At 41.6% G+C, this 20,982-nt stretch overlaps 2 protein-coding genes across 3 annotated transcripts; one reads left to right on the forward strand and one right to left on the reverse strand.

Annotated features, from left to right (window-relative positions):
* Positions 1 to 737: 737 nt before the first annotated feature.
* On the forward strand, positions 738 to 20,982 carry hddc2 (HD domain containing 2). 2 transcript variants are annotated; one of them, XM_022227706.2, is made up of 6 exons: positions 738 to 1,030; positions 5,598 to 5,722; positions 10,976 to 11,078; positions 12,152 to 12,220; positions 12,898 to 13,036; positions 19,789 to 20,982. In XM_022227706.2, the coding sequence occupies exons 1-6, from the start codon at positions 848 to 850 to the stop codon at positions 19,869 to 19,871; spliced, it is 702 nt and encodes a 233-aa protein (XP_022083398.2). In that variant the 5' UTR covers positions 738 to 847; the 3' UTR covers positions 19,872 to 20,982. The 2 variants fall into 2 exon arrangements, with proteins under 2 accessions (XP_022083398.2, XP_022083399.2); XM_022227707.2 differs by lacking the exon at positions 738 to 1,030 and adding an exon at positions 3,981 to 4,136.
* On the reverse strand, positions 1,419 to 3,915 carry LOC110975318 (small ribosomal subunit protein bS1m-like). Its single transcript, XM_022227708.2, has 2 exons — positions 3,438 to 3,915; positions 1,419 to 2,756 (listed from the first exon to the last, which is right to left on the reverse strand). The coding sequence occupies exons 1-2, from the start codon at positions 3,884 to 3,886 to the stop codon at positions 2,606 to 2,608; spliced, it is 600 nt and encodes a 199-aa protein (XP_022083400.1). The 5' UTR covers positions 3,887 to 3,915; the 3' UTR covers positions 1,419 to 2,605.

The following is a 20,982-nucleotide window of genomic DNA, read 5'->3' on the forward strand; positions in this document are numbered from 1 at the left end:
CGTATCCAGTATGCACATCATTTTCATTTTAGTGGAGTTCGGGCGGCTTGTTCCCGTATGTTTACGAACAGTTCGATTTGTTGTTCGTGGGTCGGCCGCTCGAACGCCGGGAAGAAACAAACAACATCCAACATGGCGGCGTCCATGTACGTTACTCGACAGTTAAGGTTCGGATGGGTTGAATTCTTTTCTATATAAACAGGAACATTCATTTCTGTGTTTAAGAAAATAATTAATGTTAATGTTGCAAAACTTCCCATTGTCTACATGGTCTATGGCTTTGGAAGCTACCTCTCCACTTTTTGCAGCTGTTGAACAGCTGCAAAAAGTAGAGAGATGGCTTCCAAAGCCGTAGAAAATGGGAAGTTTTGCAAAATTAACATTTATTATTTTCCGTGACACAGAAATGAATGTTCCTGTTTATATAGAAAAGAATTCAGCCCATCCAAACATTAACTCTCGAATAACGTGGCCTACATGGACGCCGCCATGTTGCATGTCACTATACCAGCGATAACCAGTTGTTTGTTCCCGGCGTTCGAGCGGCCGACCCACGAACAACAAATCGAGCTGTTCGTGAACATACAGGAACAAGCCGCCCGAACTCAGCCCTGCCGTTCGAGCGCGGGAACAAGAAACCCATACCAAGAACAGACCGCCCGAACTAGACCAAAGATGAAGCCGAGAGGGCGCTTCTTCGAGATGCGATCAAAAGCAAGTTGTTTGACCTCATGCACAGGTAGACGGAAAAGGAAGACACGTAGAACGACGTGCGTCATACGCATATCCGAAATATTTATACTTTATACTATGAAAAAAAATCACATTCACGTTGAAGAGACACGGCATGGGAAGTTCAAAATCGAACTGTAGAAGAATTGATAGAATAAAGTATAAATATTTCAGTTATGTACATGTATATGACGCACTTCGTTCAACGTGTCCTCCTTGTCCGGCTACTGACATTATGTCGAATCGGGGAGTTTTAGTTAGATGCACTCAAATTAGATTCTCTTGCAGCCCAATCTGGGTAAGTTTTTGGTGATTTTGCGTTATTTTCTTCTCGTAACGTTTCCCTTAACTTCGGACATTCACTGTGAAAAAGTTCAATTACCACACGATAATTACATGTACCTGTCGGCCATTGGTGCCAACGATTAACCGTATAAGGTACTGGGAAGTATAAAGAGCAAGTCTACAGCTTCCCTTAAAATTTCATCAATTTGTCCTATTTCTGCTTACGGCGACCGGGGGTTAACTCTGAAGCATGTTGATGAATATCACTCATCTGGACGTTAGTTTGCCTCGCTATTTGAAAGACATAAAAGGAGACTATGCTGCACTTGAACACATTTCCAGTGAATAAAATTATGAGACATGTTGCAAATGAGGAAAACAACACAATGAAAGCGGGAAAGTACAGAACCTTATCGAGATGAAAATTTCACTTTTATTTGGTTACAAATGCAATGTCTTAAATCTGTGTTGACAAAAAAAAATTATATATACTTATTCATACATAGATTAAAATTAATCGAACTCGACTGCAGTCAATCTGCAATTCTGAATGATTCGAAAGTCTTAGTTATTTTCACAAGTAAATGCAGCTTGACCCGAAAGGGTGCTACCAAATTGAGCATTACACATTCGATTCCCATTTACATTATCAACTGTTTTCGATGTAGCTCTATGCCAAAAGTCCGAACAAAGTGTACAGGCTACGAAAACTGACATAACTGGGAGTGCTAACCCTTAAAGCCTTACTTAAAATGTGTTCATATTGACGAGTGCCATCTAACTATACATTACATAACAATGCTGCGACTCCTGTCTGAGGCAATGTCCAATTTGCTTGGCTACAGCTGGATATGCCTCAATGGAAGCCACCTGGTAGTGACTGCATGCATTTCCCCCAGACGCACTTGCCACTCCAAGCCACAGCCAATAGTTTGAACACTTCCAGTTCACAGGATACAAGTCAAGCATGTACACGTCCATATCCATGTAGCCGGTCGCTACTCGTGCCAGTGTCCATAACAATAACTCACTGAATAATTACACCACTGTCCATGATCATGTCCATATCAATGACTGTATCCAGTCACCTGCGTTGATCCAAGGACAGATCCAGAACAAAATTTTGTGAGGGACCAAAATACATGTAGTGGAATTCTTGACATGTAACTGTTATGGGCAGTCTGAGGGGTGAGGCCACAGTTTGGGTCTTTTTACACACTTTTGGGAATGGAGGGAAATTAATTCCTTAATTATTTTTCAAAAAAAAAAAGATTAAGGGGGGGTGGTTGGGGTAGGCATCTGTTTACCCCGGGATCTGCCCATGGATTCATCCCAAGTGAATGTCCATGACTGTGCGCACAGCCATGTTTGTGTCAGTGATAAATGATCATTTACACTGTATTATATTTAAGCGGCATTTGTTGCAACATCTTCTAACAGGCCACTTTTCAGATGATGCCAGCTTAACATGTACGTTGAAAATGGAGGAGAGAAGGTTGTTCAAATTACTCTTTAATGTTAAAAACTTTTGCATCAAACAAGGGTGTTTGAGTCCTTCCTCCAGAGAATGATGCATGCGATTGATCAGTCAAGAGATTGTTTGTGTATGGGGTTTGGCGAGTCCCAAGAGATCTGCATCAGCCTCCAACAGGCTGAGATCCCTGGCTGCACCGATAAAGTGATCTGTCAGCTCAACATCCTGCAGGCGAAGTCGGACCTTGGTGCCACGGTGGAACTTCCTGTTAAGAAATAAAGAGCTATGAAATCAGTGCGACAATACAGTGAATATGCATGTTCATGTACATGTAGCACTTTTGTGAGACCATATCAAGTATTCGCCCTGCAAATTTGCGTAAGTTGGACACATTGCAAGTTGAGTGAATTTGCTTTGCTATCACGTTCAGTGGAAGTATGAACCTGCCTTTTCACAGCCCTGTGTCGCAAAAGTGATTCCCAGGCTTATAATTTCATCATGTAAACATACTTTCCCTTGCTACGTGTGGTAAGAAACACGAGGTAGGTGTGCTATGAATACGCTGAAACCAGCAATCTACTTGAAAGAATATTCTCTGTGTTGTGGAAAAAAACTCTTCACTTTATCTGTCTTATTCATAGTTGGAAGTGGGGCCCAGGATACAGAAGTAGTTTAGTCCCTGATCTCCATCTGAAAAATTGACTTCATTTTGCTGTACATGTAACTACCTACAAGGCCTACTAGTTACATGTAATTGTCAAATACCGGCATCAATTGTCTGCATGTAAAAAGTAATGTCATCCTATTGTACATGTGTTGAGAAAGAAATGCCCCCCAGTTTGTTGCTTACTTTAGGGTCATTCAAGAAAAAGTCAACCCTCTAAAATACACGAAATAATTATTATGGACTTATAAAATTGTGGAATTCCTAGTGTGTCCTACTTACTCTGCATCTTGTTCAGGCCTCTTGCACACACAGTGGAATTTCCCTCCAAAATCAATATAGAGATCATCATCAACAACGTGAAAAATTTTTCCAATGACAATTTGACCCTTGGCGTTGCCAATATGGACGTGGGATGAATGTCTTAGGAGCTTAGCAAAGCTCTGAGGCGTCTCTGGTGATGCGTCTGTTTCGGGGAGACCGGTCTGCTGCACAGCCGAATGCTTTGCGAATGCTCGAGCGAATCCAGTTAATTTAGGCTGAACTTCCTCTGCCTTCCACTCGGTAGATTCACCACTTTGGTCCAAACGACTTATTTCTGAACTATCTCTATTATCTGATGTATCACAAAAAGTGGCTCTGGGGGCATTTAGCCCACGCAGTGACCGTATTTGCGAAAGCTTTCTGGCCAACCTAATAGCACTCACCCCGAGTCGCATGGGCGCCGCCATATTGCTTGCCGGCAAACCATTAAACCAATCACAATCAAGCTATCGTGTAGTTACTCGCCATCTCTTAAGTAACGAGTATTTTCATTGGCTCTATAAAAACTAGAGGATGGCATTCTGGGATAGATCATGTCGTTTACATTCATCATTGGCGCGGCGTGCACGTCCCGCACGTCATGCATATTGTGCCGAAGAAATGGACGACCAATTGAAAAATATCATTGATTTTATGCGCCTTGTTGGTCAACTAAAAGTAAGTTCAGGACAATGAGTTCAGGCAGATTTAGGGTTTTATGTTTTGTCGTTGTCGATTTTTGGCCATAGTTTCTCTCATCTCATAAACATTGATAAAGTAAGGGCCTAGGGGTGCACTGAACCAATTCAAGCTCCATTGAAAATAGTGTAAAATCAACCAAGTTTGGAGCCCCATGGCAGGCAATTGAAGTCCCTGAGGCCTCAAAAAACAATGTGTTGTTTGGTCCTTCAGATTTCATTTGATTTTCATTTGATTTTCAATTTTTAGTAGGTTAACCATGAATTTTTTAATATGGGCGCACTACCCTCAAGCTCATACGTAGGTATGAACGCTGCAGGATGAAGTTTGCCCGCTACTCCAACCACCTGACCTTCCTTGTCCGTTGCATCAAGAACTCAGTGGTTCCCAAGGACCTTAGGGTCAAACCTGAACATTTAAAATACTGAACATTTTTGGCGCACCCACTTATCATCGTGGGCGCAATTTCTTTTGCATACGAACATGATTCTTGACTTTTCCGTTTTCTAAATACCATTTATTGAATGATTTCATTCACGTTATTCAGGTATTTTCCAGTCTTTTTTCCTTTATCCATTCAATCTAACAGGCTCACTCTCACAGTCGCCATCTTTAAAATAAGGTCGTTGAGCATTACGTCACTTGACCCCTCATCGTCTCCGCGGCTGTTCCATGTCATTGCCATGGCATTTTTTCATTTTTCGTTTTTCATCATTCATTCTTCTATTTTAACCTCCAAGTACAGACACTTTTCAAGCATAATATTGCCAAACTAGAATCAAAGCCTTGCTGAGAGATGAGTTACATTTGTAGGCCCTTCATCAGTTCATGGGTTGGGTCGATTAGGGATCATCACAACAAAAAAGAGTGAAATGTACATAATAGACAAGCAATCCAATCCAAGGCATGTGAGTTGGCCGTAGCTCAAGCAGACATCTGGACATTCAAAAGCTATCTCAACTGAGCTCAGTATGGATGAAACGCATAAATATCATGTTCTATACAGCTGCTGGAAGTTTTGGAACCTTGATTTTTGTGTTTTTTTAAAATCTTTTTCTTACTAATGTGGGCGTGGATGCAAGTCTATAGCCTCTCTTTTCTCATGGCTTTGGAAAATGACCAGATGACTCCTGAGGCTCAACCCTTCGGGCATGATTTATGGCATTGGGAAGTTAATAAAGAAGTTAGTCTAAGAAAAATTCTTTTTTTTTTGTCCCTCTGATTCTTTGGAGCTTTATGAAAACAAAGGTATTTTGCGTACAGTGTATATGTCATCCATGAAAGATTGTGGCTTGGTGAAATCAATAGCTATTTTCCTTGTTAAATTAATGCACATGTACATGTATACGGAGCCCCTCCCCAAGAAGAATTTATGGCTCTTATTCATTTTAGTACACAAATGCTTGCAATACATTTCTGTGGTATTTTGGTCCTTTGCAGCGAGTGAAACGGACAGGGTGGGTGAACCACAAGGTGGAACAGCCAGAGAGTGTGTCAGACCACATGTATCGCATGGCTGTCCTTGCCATGCTTATTCCAGAGGGCAAAGGACTGCGTAGGGACCAGTAAGAGCTTTCTGTTTCATTTATTTTATTGCACGTGAATCAGTGAAACTTTCACCGCAATGCTACATGTATGCATTTAGTGTCAACAAACACAGCATCAACAAAGCGTGAACAACATCAAAATGCCTTTCAGACTTCAAAAGAAGTACCGTGTCATCTCAGTACAGGGACTCCCACTTCACCTACATGCATTATTGGAGAAGTTATTATGTAAATAAGTTGATTCCACAGTCCTGCAGGGAAAACTAGGGCAGAGTCAAATCGAATAATATGCTAGTCCAATATTTGACCTTCACTTTGATTGAATATCCGAATATTTGGTTGTACCAACCAGCAGATTGTTGAGGCACAAACCATATACAAAATAATTGGAATAATGCACACAATTGTACATATGATCACTGTAATAACTTCTCACATCTAGGAATATCTCCAGGTAAGATTTAGAAAGATTATGAAAATTTCTATTCCTTTTAAATTGTTTAATGAATAATTTACTTTTTTGAATCCTTTTTTATTTGAATCTGCTTGAATCAAGCCTCCATGGTGCAATTTTTCTCATTTAAAACAAAGGAATTCCCTGTTCTTTTCAAGAATTTTGTATCTGAATATTCAAATTCGGAAAATAATATTTGAATATTTGATAATTGATCGAATATTTGGATATTTGGCACAGCCCTAGGGAAAACAACAATTTTTCATGGCAAGTGGAGGCTGGAATAGCTATCACTCGGGCCTCACGAATGGCACTTTATCCCGCAAAGTTTCACACTCCAAACATCATGTGCAACAATCTTTACAATGTAGGAGCCTGATAATTTTAGTGAACACATTGTATACATTTGTAAACAGTTCTACATGTATAAAAAATTTGTCTCAAAAAGTACAGTACTGAAAAGTTGTAAAGCCATGCCATGTCAGCAAATAGACTGGCTCTTGTGCAATATTCCTTTGCCACTCCATTGGGGCACTTGTCGGTACCTACAGGTAATCTGTATTTCTGTACATTTTCTACATGTACATGTATGCCACCAGACCAGGGAGTGGTCAATCTTTTCAGCAACATTGTACAAGCTCCAGTCATCATGTCTTAAGGCTTTAACCTGAAATCGCTTGGGTTCACTGTCAGGGTTCCAAAATAAAGAAAGCCACCTTTAAAATTGATTGGAGACTTCAAACATAGCAAGTGATGTATTGAGGATCTCCGTCTTTGCCTCATGTAAGCACAGGAGAATTTGTTAGCCACATATTTTTGCCTGTGCCTCGATTAGGCCGTGAATTTTTATAGGAAACAGGACTGTGAGATCTTGAGAATAATCACATCGTCATGATACGATGCGTCCAAGGTACATGTGCTGAGATTTAAAACAGTCAGCGTTGTAGTCCAGATCTCTACAGACCACCACAAGACCAACACAAGGCCTTGAGTCGGAATTCACTTTTCAAGCTATTCAAATGAAATGCAACAAAAGCATTGCTTTGGCATTGTTCACTCTGGTACTTGTACCTGTGACTGGTCTTACGTGTATGAAAGGTCTTGTGCATGGTCTTGTGTATGGTCTTGTGAAAGGTCTTGTGCATGGTCTTGTGCATGGTCTTGTGAAAGGTCTTGTGATGGTCCTGACTACAACTGGTAACACTGCTACAACGTGTACTTGATCGTAGCACGCACTATGTAGCGTGACATTTTAGTTGAGACAGCTGCTTGATGAGACACACAAGAATTTGTTTGAAAGGAGGCTAGACACACACATACATTCCAGCTCATTAATGCTCCCTGTCAGGCTTGTTGATTTCTGTTCCGCATCAAATGTCACACAATTAACATTACATGTTCATGTAATAGCTCAATCAACTTTGGAGATCTGTTCTTTCTATTGTTCAGTTGTTCTCTGTGAGTTCTTGCATGAACCTGGTAGAGAGTACTGTACTATTTTTGGAAGCAACATGAATCCAATTTTCAAACTCTTGCATGGCCTGATGCACCATCATGATAAGCCTCACTTGTTTGCATCCAATCTGAGCAGCTGTTTACGACTGAATGGGAAGTTACACGCACCACATGATGCAAGACCACAATTAAAACCAACATGAGGACGTTCCGATACGGTTAGATGGTCAAAGAACCTTTCTGCTGGCACTGAATGGATGGAGGGGAAAACAGCGAATCACCACTAGAGACAGGTTTGCTGTGAAAATGTCCAGGGGAAAAAAATTGTTGGTAAAGATTTGACAATAAAATGGAAATGAAAAAAAATATTAATTGAACCCGTTTGGCTAGCTGCCTTGGAAAAATGGGCATTTTGTGAAAAGACATTAGTGGTAGGGCCCCTAGAGGCTCAACATGGCGCAAAGCACCGTGATGATATGCATGAAAAAACAAACATTAGTCTGTACCTGCAAGAAATGTCGTACAAATCTCGTACATGAACAATGACTCTCGAGAGAAGAGTGACGTGTGGTGTCCCAGAAAATTTACGAAAAGGGGCTCCTGATCCTGTTCTTAAAAACTCAAGATTTTGGACTAAAAATACATGTAATACAAACTTCATTGTGGACAAAAAGCATCCCCCCAAGTGGTTAAAAATGAAGGCGACAAGGAGAGTGCACCATGATGGGGCAAAGTGCTATAGAAACGTGACCCAAAAACAGTTGTTCACCAAACAATGACATTAGAAAGCACATCTCTTCAAGCAGGGTGTTTTTTTCTTTCGAACGAAAAAAAAAAGGTGTATACCAGCAGGAAAATCTCTTTGTGATGTTTACAGTGTCACAACTTTTCTGCAAATGCATAAAAGCAGTGGTATTCAACATGGACATTGTTTGCAGGAGATTGCTTTTTCCTGTTGTCTGTTGTTGACTTTCAGTTCGGACCCAGAATTAAAATGCTGCGTGATGTGCTTGGGAGGCAGTTTTGTGCATTGGGAAAATGCAGGGTACCGGCAGGCTTCCCTTGTACATGTAGGTTTTCTCTGCAAAGAATTTTGGGTTTGGTCTTTATTCTTACGTGATTGCACGCCTTATCATTCAGCTCAAATTAAGCATACATGTAGCATAGAAAAATAGTTTTCTTATAGAACACTGAAGCATTTAGGGGGGGGGACTGCATTGTTACCCCCGCCTGGCGAGCTTATTCACACCTGCCGGTAGATGCATCCCACACATGGCATATGGACCTCAGGACAAGAAAAGCGGTGTCAGGATGTACAATGTACATTCAAGTACACTTACAAAGTAGACCGTAAACAAATTTAATCGAAACTTAATTTTTTTTCCACACTTCTGGCTATCAGTGTTCAGCAGTCCAAATTGGGATGCGGCGATTGCATGCCAAAGTGGACATGGCTGAAAAGTGGAATCTTTCTGAATCTTCTAAACTGCAAGGTTCAGTGTGAGTACAGGTGCATGTATGTCAACATTGTAGTATAAATTATAGAGAAAGACAACACCTTATATCAGAAGCATAGGGTACACCAAAGACATTGGATGTGTTTATTGGACCTACAGTAGGAGAAAACCTTTTTCATTTTTGCTAAAATTATGGATTTTCAGTACCGTCCAGCACAGTGGGAGACATGTAAATTTGCTACAATGAAGCGAGACACAGACTCAGAGAAAGCAATCATTTCTCATTGGGCATTTTGTGTTTGTGTTCGGTCTCTTGAAAGTGAAGAATAATATGCAGAACTGACTATACCTTGAGTTAGTGTGCTATAAGTTACTAATGTGAAAACGTTTTTTCATGCGTAACATCCGTAACATTGAAAGGTAATGTCCGTAATGTTCACAGTTTGATGTTGCCTTATCGTTACAGAAACTTTAAAAAATATCATTCATATGTGTACAGAATGTATCCATAAATATGTATCTACCGCAGCGAATTCATTTCCTTAAATTTATGCAACAAACTTCACAGACTTTTATCAATATGCACTGAATGCAAAAGCCCATGTCAGACTGCGTGAGGTTTGCACCAGTACATGTAAGTGCTCATATCTCATCGGTTCTGCTGCCGATAAGACTATAAGGCACATGTACGTAGGTAACTGTGTTATACATGTATCATACGCATTTGCCTAAGCTTAAGTTGTACCAAATACATACAGATGTGTACATATAGTAAGACTTACTTTTACTGTAAAGTACATGTGCATGTAAGTGCTTTGCAGTACAGTATGTACATCTACATTGTAGCCCCTGAATGCACGTTGAGTATAATGGAATTGCCCAGTGGTACAGCATGTACTCATTAGTTGGTGCTTGATCCACATCACCAACTGCCAAAATAAGAAGCTGTTGCCTTCCCCAAGCAAAATCTTTTGCAGTGCTCCACTCTCGTCTGGCATTCTTCCTGAGGACGACCAGAGCATCCGGGTCGAGACGTCGAGTTCATGCTTTTTGTTCTTCACGCAACCACCCCAATTCTAAAGGAGATTGATTCCTTATGGCGCACCCACAAACCTTCTCTCGGTCTTTTGTAATTATCCAAGTTCACACTGCTTTAGTCACACACTTTCTCAAAGAATAACAGGTCCTTTCCGTGGGCCGGGAGGGGTGTCCTGATAGCTGATAGGCAACTACACAAAATGGTGGGTGCCTGGTGACCAGTCATTTTTGTAATGAAACCATATTGTTACATGTTTCGTGGCATGTTCCATGGTCTTGAGAAGGACCACGCACCTGTAATCATAACATAGACACACCAAGTCCCGATAATCTAGTCAAAAATTACCTAACCCCCCTAAATTTTTCTTTCAGTGCATGTCAACCAGTACGCACATTCTGACAACACCATTCTGATAGGAACACACAGCAAACTGTGACAGTTTCCTTATTGATACATGTATTTACAACAGGCACGATATTGTCCTATTTTCAATAGGAGTTCAGATTTTCTTTCCACCTTTCATTTATTGCCGTTATTTCCTCCATTTGTCAACATTCGGCATTGAATTCAGTTTACTTTGGAGGGTCTGCAGGGGTGCAGTGAACTCTGTCCTGTTTTTCCTCAAGGTCAGTGAACTGTACTGAGCCGCAAAATGATAGGCAATGAAAAGCAGCAATATGGTGGTGCCCAGGAAATTTTCAGAATGAACCGTATGAACAGAACACTTTGGGTCTGCTAGTTGAAGAGGGAAGTCACTGTTAATGTAGGTACATGTACCCAACCACCGTAGATGTTGATATGCATGTACCGGTAGCCAAAACGAGCTTCTAAAGTGGACAGAAATCACCTGTTCTTCTCTTCCACAGCTGTATGAAGATGGCCATAGTTCACGACCTGGCAGAATGCATAGTTGGGGACATTGCACCGGCGGATGGGATCAGCAAAGAAGAGAAATACAGACGAGAAAAGGTGAGGGGAAGTAATCAGTCCTCCCTCGTACCCATTCCACTTCCCCTGACATTTCCCCTCTCCCCTCAGTGTTGAAGCTGAGACCATTACAAGACCAGACTACAGAACTACCGACAAGAGCAGACGTAAGTTGAAGTGATAAGGTGAATAGTGACACAGGCAGTGGTTCATTTGAGCAGTGTGATTTCTGATTGGAGGTTTTGTGTTAAATTTATGATAGTCTTGTGGGGCCTAGTGATATTTGTAGGGCATCTCGTGACGATCTTCTTGGGTCCTGTGATTGTCTTAAAGGGTTCCAACTACACTACCGTCTCCCTTCCATCTTTCCCATTCCTGACTACCCTGTAGTCTTGAGGAGCACCAGTCATTTTACTGTAAGCTCTGCGCATGAGTACATGTACATACACGTACACTTCCTCAGCGGTGGCAATGGGGGAAGCTGGTAACCAACAGAAGATCATTGTGTCCGCAGATAAATATAAGATACAGTTCAATCAAGTTGATGTCATTTGACTAGGGTTTTGATGGTGACATGTACATGTAGCTGGCTCCTGTGTGCTGTAGTCAAAGGGCGTTTTTGAAACGACTTGATTCGGCTTAGACTTTGGTCTCGCTGGTTCCATCTGTTTTGAGGTGATGTTCGACACCACATGTTCAAACTCTGACAGGAACCAGCGAAACCGAAGTCTAAGCCGAATCCACTCCTTTCAAAAATGCCAAAGTGTGAATCATCTCTCATCATGGCCAGTTATCACTGCAACTCTTTCACTTGGTTCCCTGCTGTGTGTAACGCTTTTTGCAACCAGCGATGCAATCATCCTTGTATTGGCTGGCCCCAAGTCCTACCACCAATGACTGACGTGCGCTCGATGAGAGTTAGTCGAAGTGTTGTTGCCAGCAGCTTATGACTGAACTCCCTCAGAGTCATACGAGCTCTTAACATTGGTCTACATTTTTTACTGGGTTGCCTGCATGATTGGATTCACGCCACTGTCTTTGGACAACATAGTCTGAAAATGAGATGTATGTATGTCCCACTGATAGTTTGATGATGGTGCATGATGTACTTTCAGAATGCCATGAAGCACCTGGCTGGTCTTGTGGACCCTACTGTTGGTTTGCAGTTCTGTGAACTCTGGGAAGTAAGTACGTTAGATTCCTACTCCTCTAAGACCTGTGTGAGAGGTGTACTTTATGGATTTTAATGCAACTGGGTACATGTACCCGTTTCTCATAAGGTCAGGTTCCTGTGAAACTAGGATTCCTTGTAAGACATCCTGAAGTCAGGGCCCTGTTCAGTCAATAAAGATCAAACTGATTGTGCAGAGTCTGGGGGAAACATTCTAAAATTCAACGTTAACAAGATTTTATGGAATTTAAAACGTGTCACATGACGTATGACCCTGAAAAAAACCCTAAGAAACAGGGGTACGTTATACAAATCACTCTGGGTACAATTTACTTTAGCCTGTTTTGTGAATGTTAGATTAGATAGGACATGTTAAAATAGGAAACTATGGGACAAGACTTGGCAGGGTAAGAAGGACATGGCAGAGCAGGATAAGGTTCATGTAGTAACTCTATGACAAAAGAGAACAGAGTAAGGCAGGATTTAAAGCAATGTGTTAATACAGGTAGCTACTTAAGCCGTTTTCCTAATGAGTTGAATGTGTATGAATTGAGTTTGGAAATGATCAGCGGCATTGTTTGATATCTTAGCAATGAAGACAGGGCCAGCGCAAAGGCTGTATTCAAGAAATTCACGAAGCTAAGTAATGTAACTGACTTTGAATCAGATCCTAATTTTCTTTTTTTGCAGGAGTATGAGGACGGCTCCACTGAAGAGGCAAAGTTTGTGAAAGACTTGGACAAATTTGAGATGATCCTGCAGGCTTTTGAGTATGAAACGCTCCAGAACAGGCCAATGGAGTTACAGGACTTCTTCGACACAACTAAAGGTATGCACCGTTTTGGGTCATGCCCATGGTCTCTTGGCTCAGTGCCAACACTGGTCCAGTAGATGCCACACTCTAGACAAATCCGGCGAATCAGAAGCCACTGCTGCGGGGCCATCCTGTCGGAAGACAGGTGGTATGAGATGTTACATTCCTCTCCACAACCAATAGGGTGTCGTGATCCGCCAAAGTGCACATGGGTGCTCTAGTTAAGGCATGTGCGTGAGTGCAATGGCCCCGCACTAATGGCGTCTCCTCGGATTTGTCAACAAGGGATTCCTTTATGTATGGAATCTTCAGTTGCACTCAGCCATGGTCATAGACCTGTATCAGTTATTCAGATATTCCTTAGTGAGTATTCAAGTGTTTTTTTTCAAAATTGAGTATTCCGTGGTGAAAAATCAGTGAAGTGAGAAATGAAAAAGGTAAATATTTGGTTAGGAAATGGCATTATGTGAGAACATGTATATTTTACAGCCTGTTCTTCAGGTGCACCGTTACCAATGTGGTCGCTATAATTGGATTGAAACCATGGGTTGATACAGGGGTCGTAGTTATGTACATGTAGGCCAGCGTTGAATTGTTTACAAACAAGAACACACTCCACTGTCTTGCTGAAACGGCAGCCTGAATGGGGGAACCATGAGGTAAACTGTTAAAATGACTGGCATCTTGAGTGTGGGGGACAGAAGGGAGATTCCCAGCCCCACCCCTCAAAAAAAAGTTGCAAATGGCAAAATGAAAAAAAAAAGGCTATAAAACAGAATAAACAAACAAAATGGAAAGGAGACTATGGGATAAAAATCACCAGTATGCTGGAAAACATCTCGGAATTGAACCCCCCATCTTTCACTGTCAATGATTTGTCACTTTGCTGCGGCTGAGTGCTTTGTCGACATCCTCCCCTCCTCCCCCGAGCTTTTCCTCTCATCGGACGACGCCCATGGCTTGGCCCCTTTACTGCCCACCCCCAGTGTTGTGGTTTTTTGTCAATGTCTCCACAAGTCTGTCTTCAACTTGAGCTCCGTTGTTTTAACCATGAATTGCATTGAGAAGCATCAAGCTACGTTTAGATCACCAGCAACTCTTTTGGTGGGCAGAATCAGTAGGGATGAGTCAATTCAGAGAATTTAATTTGTCAGTAAATTTGCTCTTCTATTCAATCGAACGTTTGGCTGTATAATAACCAAATTTCCAAAATTTCCGAATGACACATGGGATACTTTTGAGAAATGATATCTGAAACAAGTGACTAGAGACAGAATAGCAAATACCAACAGCTCTTAATATTCAAAGTGTGTTTGACATGAAATAAAGTTAAGAATTAACCCTTGTTCAGTGACAGAAGTCAAATTCTTTTTTTGTGTTGCCGATACGTGTACATGCAAGCTTGGAGTCAGGCCATAGAAGTAGGTTCGATTTGTAAGCTGCCTTTCGGTTTTTCAGTAATTCTGTAAGAAACCATCTGACATATTGGAAGGGATTATTATAATTGCGCATATCCTGTTCTGTCATGTGGTGAGAGTAAGTTAGGACCTAAACTCTAGTGCCGTTCTTTAATTGGCAGTGTTCCTCTATCAAAGAGATTTTGTGTTCGTTTGAAATCTGGACTTGAAAGAATCAGATGAAGTTATGTGTTGTCATAGGAACAGGCTGACAGACCCTGGCAACCTCCCTTCTTTGTGGTATACATGTAGACTCTGAAGTTCACAAAGAAAAAGGAATAATTCATGAAATACTTGTACATTGTAAAGATAGGGCCTTGGTCTCTGTTCGTGGTGGTTGTTTTTCCAACACTGCAATGCCCAACATGAGCAAAAAACAGAATCAAAACCCTGGATGGTATTTGCGCGGAATTGTCCGCCACTTCCAACATTGAACTGCTGTATACTTGAATTGAGTTTCCTTACCCAAAATCGAATTTTTCCAAATTTGTATCGGTGCATTTTACTTCTGAGTAGTTGATAACCCCTCCCCCGTCAATTCCATACTTGATGTTAGATGAAATATTCAAATGTTGGGGCAGCCCTGTAGCGTGATGCCTCTACCAGCATTAGAGGACAGTGCTGCAACGGCACAACGCTCGTGGACAGGTGGTGTGCATGCGTTACATGCCTCCTCGTCTAATAGGGTGCTGTCAGTCGACCGATGTACATGTCAATGGGCGTCAAGCTGAAGAACCTGCGTGAGAGAGTTGCTGATTAAAATGTGGCATCAACTCGGATAACTCAAGGGGAACCAGAGTTTTGGACTGGGTCTGTTCCAGACAAATGCTGGCTTGTTCCGTTGAGCTGAGATAGCGATGCAGGTACCTATTTATTCGTGAATGCGTCCAGGACTGCCACATTTTGTGGGTGGGGTCATCAATCTAGTCCTTGTGCATCGCACTTCCCAAACAATGCTCTGTGGAGGACGGCGTAGGTCTGGTATCGGGTTGACAATAAGCATACCCACAAACATTCAATCACACTGCGCTCAAAGAAGTGTGCAGGTATATAGACATTCAGTGTTCGACGTAGTCGACGTAGTGAAATCTGAGAGAATACAAATGTTGCATTTAAAAACCCCATACTCGGCTTCTTTCTGCCATTTATGTGCATGTGTACTGTGCCTTCCTTCACAGAGTCATTGTCAAGTAAGAAGCAGGGTTCCTGCAGCCATGAAAAGTCATGGAAATTTGTTTTTTCCTTTTCAGGTCTGGAAAGGTCATAGAATTTTGTCAAAATGAGTAAAGTCATGGAAAAGTCATGGAATTTTGTCATGGATGTCATAAAACACTGTGTGATTTCTATTATCAGAAATAAGCGCATAAAATCTGTGATTGTACGGTACATGTATAAATTTGCAACCTAAATAGCCGAATAGTCCAAGAAGTTATGTTATTTGATCGTGGATTTTCATAATCTGGTCATGGAAAAGTCATGGAATTTAATTGTCCTTTAGGTGCAGGAACCTTGAAGAAGCAAACCAGAAAGGAGAATTCATGTGTACCGGGTACGCTACATTTCACCCTTGTTGGTGGAATTGAAACCTCTGCCTGAGTTGGCCTTGGTTCGTGTGGATGTGAGAATTTGCATTTTGCATAGTAGCCATGTGACAAATTGAAACAAGATGAAAATTTTTGGGCAATGTAGTGTGGAGTGGAAGTCAAGAGTGGCATCAACTGTGAGGCATTTGTCATGTACTGCTATCACAGCCTTTACAGTCTGCTTGCTTTGGATGACTGGACAGAAAATTTTTCCATTGTGTCAGTATTGTCCAGTCCAATTACTCATCAAATTTGACCTCAACACAAAAAGCTGCCTAGCAATGGACAACAGTTGTCAGATACATGTGGCTCGCAGTAAAATGCAATCCTCTTTTCAGTTTTTCATGATTATCATATTTATAAATGTTTTAAAAATGCAATGGTGTAAAGTCCTTTGAGCTAATAGCATGTGTGGACAGAATTCTTTATTCATTTCAGTAAGTTGTGGGAGCGATCATGTCTCTCACTTGTTTGTGGTCTTTTTTGGTTGGCATTCAGTGTTTTCTCTGTCAAAGCCCTCCATTCTAGAAATCTGGCAATTTCCGGTGAGGAGACGAAAACAAAACAAAAACACAAACCATGATGGCAGGTGGACGCTGAGGAAACAGGGTGTGGAATCGTGGGAAGAAACCTGGCCCATTCACAGTGCATGTCACGGATCAGTGCTGCAACCAACCAGCCAACTGGCATACCTGTCCCCAATACACAAGGAGTCACCAGGCAATACTGTCTGTAGCAGCATCCCCCCCCCAACGTCATTGTCAAACCGTGGGACAAAGCCGGATCTTCCCTCGACAACAGCAAAATGTATATAGACAAACATCTCCCAGCTTCCAATATCAATCTCGCTCGATAATCCCGGAGTTGTTTTGCTGTTCCGCGTCGAGGACTATGAATGCCTGTCCGTGGAAGGGCTTTCTCAGTGAGTGCAAAACTTGAAATGAAACATGCTTCTAATTTTAGAACGCCACCGGTGTCTGACATCTATGACCCGGGGGGGGGATTGTTGGTGATATTCTTTACTGCTGTCTTTTTGTGTAACTTCCACAGTGTTTACAAGAAGCTACTGACACCCTGCAACAGCCTCAGAGAGATATTTATTGTTTATGCCACGTTGGGAGTTTTGTTCTTTACCGATTTACTATACTAAGTGATATCCATGATTATTGATACAAACTTGCATTATTGACTCAAACTGACTGGCAAGTGCAGCCGTCAAATGGGAAGACGTCTGCACTAACAAGCAGGAGGTCATGGGTTCGAGTAAGCTTGTGAAATTTTTTTCACAAGCCTCGGGACATCACCGATTGCACGACATGGATACTTGGGTAAAAAAGCAGAGCTCACTATGTGAAATGCCATGGTAAGGCTGTCAGTTTTGCTCCTCGTGAGGAATTAGACACACAGTCATAGAACGAGTGTGAAACTTTATACCCCTTTTTAATCCATGAAAATAATTTGACATCCTGTTGGGGTAAGTGTATTGAAAAGTGCACTTTTTGGAACCTTTTGAATTGTACATGCTTTTCCAGACGACTGAGGGCGCCATTGCTATTATGTCATTCAGGAAAGGCCATTGTTTAGCACAGTTTATACACTTACTGTTCAGTTTTTGCACTCAAAATTTGCTCATTGAAAAGGTTTCTAACAAAGAATTGCTTGCTGGCTTATTGCCATGTACTTACCCAGTTAAATCGGGACTTACGACTATTACAGAGAATTGGTTACTTTTAGGTTTTCTGCCTTGAATGACATCACAGTTTTGCTCATGAATACTTGAACTTATTAACTTAAAACCAAAAAGGTGCTACATGCCCTTTTAAAGAAGTGAAACTTAAAATGAAAATGAGATTAATCGAGACATCAATGCACATTTCTGAGGATTCTATTTTAAGAACTGCAGAAAAACTCTCTGAGTCCTCAGCTCAAGGGTGATTCAATAGGGAGTTGACCCGCTGGGCAAAGGCCCCACATCCAAACACCGGCCAAACTGAGCAGGCAAACATTCTAATACCAGTATGTTGTGCCCTCTGCGGCTGTGTTGGTTTTGTAACTGCACAAACTCAGTGGAGCAGAACTCAAAGGGGAAAATATTGCGGGTTTTTTATGGGAGGGGGGGTTGTAGCCATGTGTTCGGCGAGACCGTGTCAAAATGAAAAAAGGAAAAAAAAAGTGTAACTTCTGTGATGGTAGTTCATCAATCAAAAACACAGTAGAATCATTTGGGTACAGTCCTTTGTGAGCCATCACGGTCTGGTTACATCTCCCCATATGCATGTACCCGCACATGTACATGTACTCCTTGCTTTTCATCATTGCTGATGCTGTGCATTAATTTAACAGGGAACGATTGTTCAGTTTGAAACCAGGCAGAAATCATAAGTGTTCTGGGAACGCACGTGTAAAATGCAAACTGAGCTCCTAAGCCAACACTCTACAAGTCTTTATTAGTGGTTATCCATCTGTAGTTTCTTTTTGACCAAATTAACCATTTTCTCACAACTTTTGAAGTGAGGGGGAGAGAAGCAGCACATTTCCACCATTACCAAACTGTAATGAAACTAGAATGGAATCGCCACAATGACTTGGTCGTGAGGCAAGACTTTAAGCCCTTCAAAGTCAGCGCATGTAGTTACAAGTCGTCGATCCAAAGATCCAATCACAATTTATCTCATAAAAGTATTCAAAGGATCTGACTGAGGTGAATGTTGTTCGGTCCTTCGGCATATAAAGGCCATTGGTTGAACCAGATGAAAGCGCTAGTTGCCAGACAATGTGGAAAACGTCTGGTCGGAAAGTCCCGGAAACATTTTTTAAATTCGGAAAAACACCACTGGTGGAAATAATGGCCTTTCAGATTCAGAATCCGTTTGCATGAGTGGATTTGGCATCCTTGTGAGAACCATAGCTCCACGGGTTCCTGAACACCATACACTCAAATGGCATTAGTTTTGGCCTACATCAATTTTCCTCTAAGAAAAAGAAGTTTTAAATATGTGTGGTATCCTTCAGAATAGTCTCTCATCAAGTCCATTGTAAGTCTATCACCATTTGATCATTGGTTACCTGCAGTGAACGGTGATAAAATGAAGGCCCTTTTATCACAGTTCATTTGAATAGCTTGCGACTTGGGAGTGAAATCTTGGGACTTGAGATTGGCTCAGGGGATGTTTGACAGCAAAACTGGAACCGTTACCATCGTAGGAAAGAGGTCATTGCAAGGTCCAATCAAGGCTCCATTAAAATTCAGGAATACGGTGGAACATGCAAGGCTATGGCTTTCTGTGTCCCTTTGTATTTCTGTATCTCAGTGAACCTAGATCTGCCCTTTGCAGGTTGTCACTGTCTGCAACTTGTACTTATTTTGTGTTTCATTCATCATTCCAGAAAACAAATCTTGTAATTCAAGCAATTTTTTTTTTGGGGGGGGGAGTTAACAATTTGTAGAAAAGCAATGTCCAAATGGGAAATTGGGTGTCGCATCTTTAGTGCGGCATTGCGAAATATTTTGAAAGTTGGAGTTGTTTCTGAGAGGAAAATTCAAGGTCCCACATCAGCATAATAAAGCTAATATGTATCTGTGTAATTCAGCTTGCTCATGGGCAGTTCTTTGAACTTCCCTCACAAAATGAAAAGATGACCTCAGTGCACTCATTTTTGGCCCCTGCATTCTTTTTCTCTGCCTTTGTCTTTTGATATAAATTTTGTTTATTCAACCTGCCTCCAGGCAAATTTACGCATCCGACTGTTCAAGAATGGGTGAAGGAAGTCTACAAGCAACGATGGGAAAAAGCAGCTGACCAGAGCTGACGATGCATTCATCCAAACCAGAAGGCTGGACCTTTGAGTGTACATGTGCATGGCAGGCGTTAACCTTCAACCAAATGAGAATCATTGTTGGTGTTTTTTCTTTAAAAAAAATTTATTTAAGTCTTTCTGGTAATGGCACCAAGGATTCCTCAAAAGTGCCCTAGGCACCGTAAATCAAAAGCCTGAAGAAACCCGAAGAGAGGAGACAATGAGAAGCAGTGACAGTTTCAGAGGTGGGAGGAAAACCCCAGAGGAATATTCTGGGTAAAACCCACGAAATCAGTTCGGGACTGAAAACCCAATCCACATGTGGACCAGGCCAGGAATCAAACTGGGGACCACAGAGGTGGAAGGCGAGGAAAGAACCACTACGTCAACCTGACTATGCTGACCTGTTGTTGGTGTGTGCTCGCTTACCAAAGCTAGAGTGACTGATTGTTGTAACTGGAGTGCTGCATGAATGGGCACTGCTTTCACCTAAGTTATGGGGTTTTCAGGCCCCAAGCTTCAGCCCTCCTTGAGCTGCAGTTTACATTACATATGTAAATTCCCCGAGAGCCCACTAAGGGGGGAAAATCTGTCAGCTTGAAGAGTCATCAAAAACTGGGCTTAACCAGGATGCTTTTTTAAGACTTGTATTTTCATTTGAAAGCAGCAAAGTGTATACGCACAGACATTTAATTCAGAAAAGCAATTTGCATCCCCTTGCTGGGCTCAAGCGGTACCTTTGTTTGAAATTTGAAATGACGTCAGTGTCCATGACTCGATATGACTTTCATGATATCTTCGTTTGTTGGGGCAGGTGTTTCGGCAGTTAGTGGTGGGTATGAGGGCAGTGTTTTAGGAATGTTACCACCGCCTGACATAGGGGAGGTTGAAGATTCTTTCACAGATGAAAAAAAATTGCACTGTTGTTTTTGGAAAAAATTCCAATTTTGTCACGCCTTCAACTTCAAGACCTGGATACATTGCTTGGGTGGGGTATGGTTTGAGCCATAGAACCATCTTCCCTATTGGCCCCACCCACCACCACGTCATTGGAAAATTGTAATGTTACCAGTCATAGAGCAAGGAACAGTATGAATCAGTAAAGTTGAGTTGAAACTTCAAA

Source organism: Acanthaster planci, linkage group LG02 (genome assembly GCF_054643075.1).
Source record: "Acanthaster planci isolate LZ-2023a linkage group LG02, COTS_SCS, whole genome shotgun sequence".
NCBI lineage: Eukaryota > Metazoa > Echinodermata > Asteroidea > Valvatida > Acanthasteridae > Acanthaster > Acanthaster planci.

What these genes read in the sequence shown, in the direction of transcription:
- hddc2 (XM_022227706.2), top strand. Translation starts at nt 848, where the DNA reads ATGGGAAGTTCAAAATCGAACTGTAGAAGAATTGATAGAATAAAGTAT. An exon ending in AGAAATACAGACGAGAAAAG is followed by an intron (nt 11,079 to 12,151) that starts GTGAGGGGAAGT and finishes ATGTACTTTCAG; the next exon opens with AATGCCATGAAGCACCTGGC. An exon ending in CTTCTTCGACACAACTAAAG is followed by an intron (nt 13,037 to 19,788) that starts GTATGCACCGTT and finishes ACCTGCCTCCAG; the next exon opens with GCAAATTTACGCATCCGACT.
- LOC110975318 (XM_022227708.2), bottom strand. Translation starts at nt 3,886, where the DNA reads ATGGCGGCGCCCATGCGACTCGGGGTGAGTGCTATTAGGTTGGCCAGA. An exon ending in AGGCCTGAACAAGATGCAGA is followed by an intron (nt 2,757 to 3,437) that starts GTAAGTAGGACA and finishes ATTTCTTAACAG; the next exon opens with GAAGTTCCACCGTGGCACCA.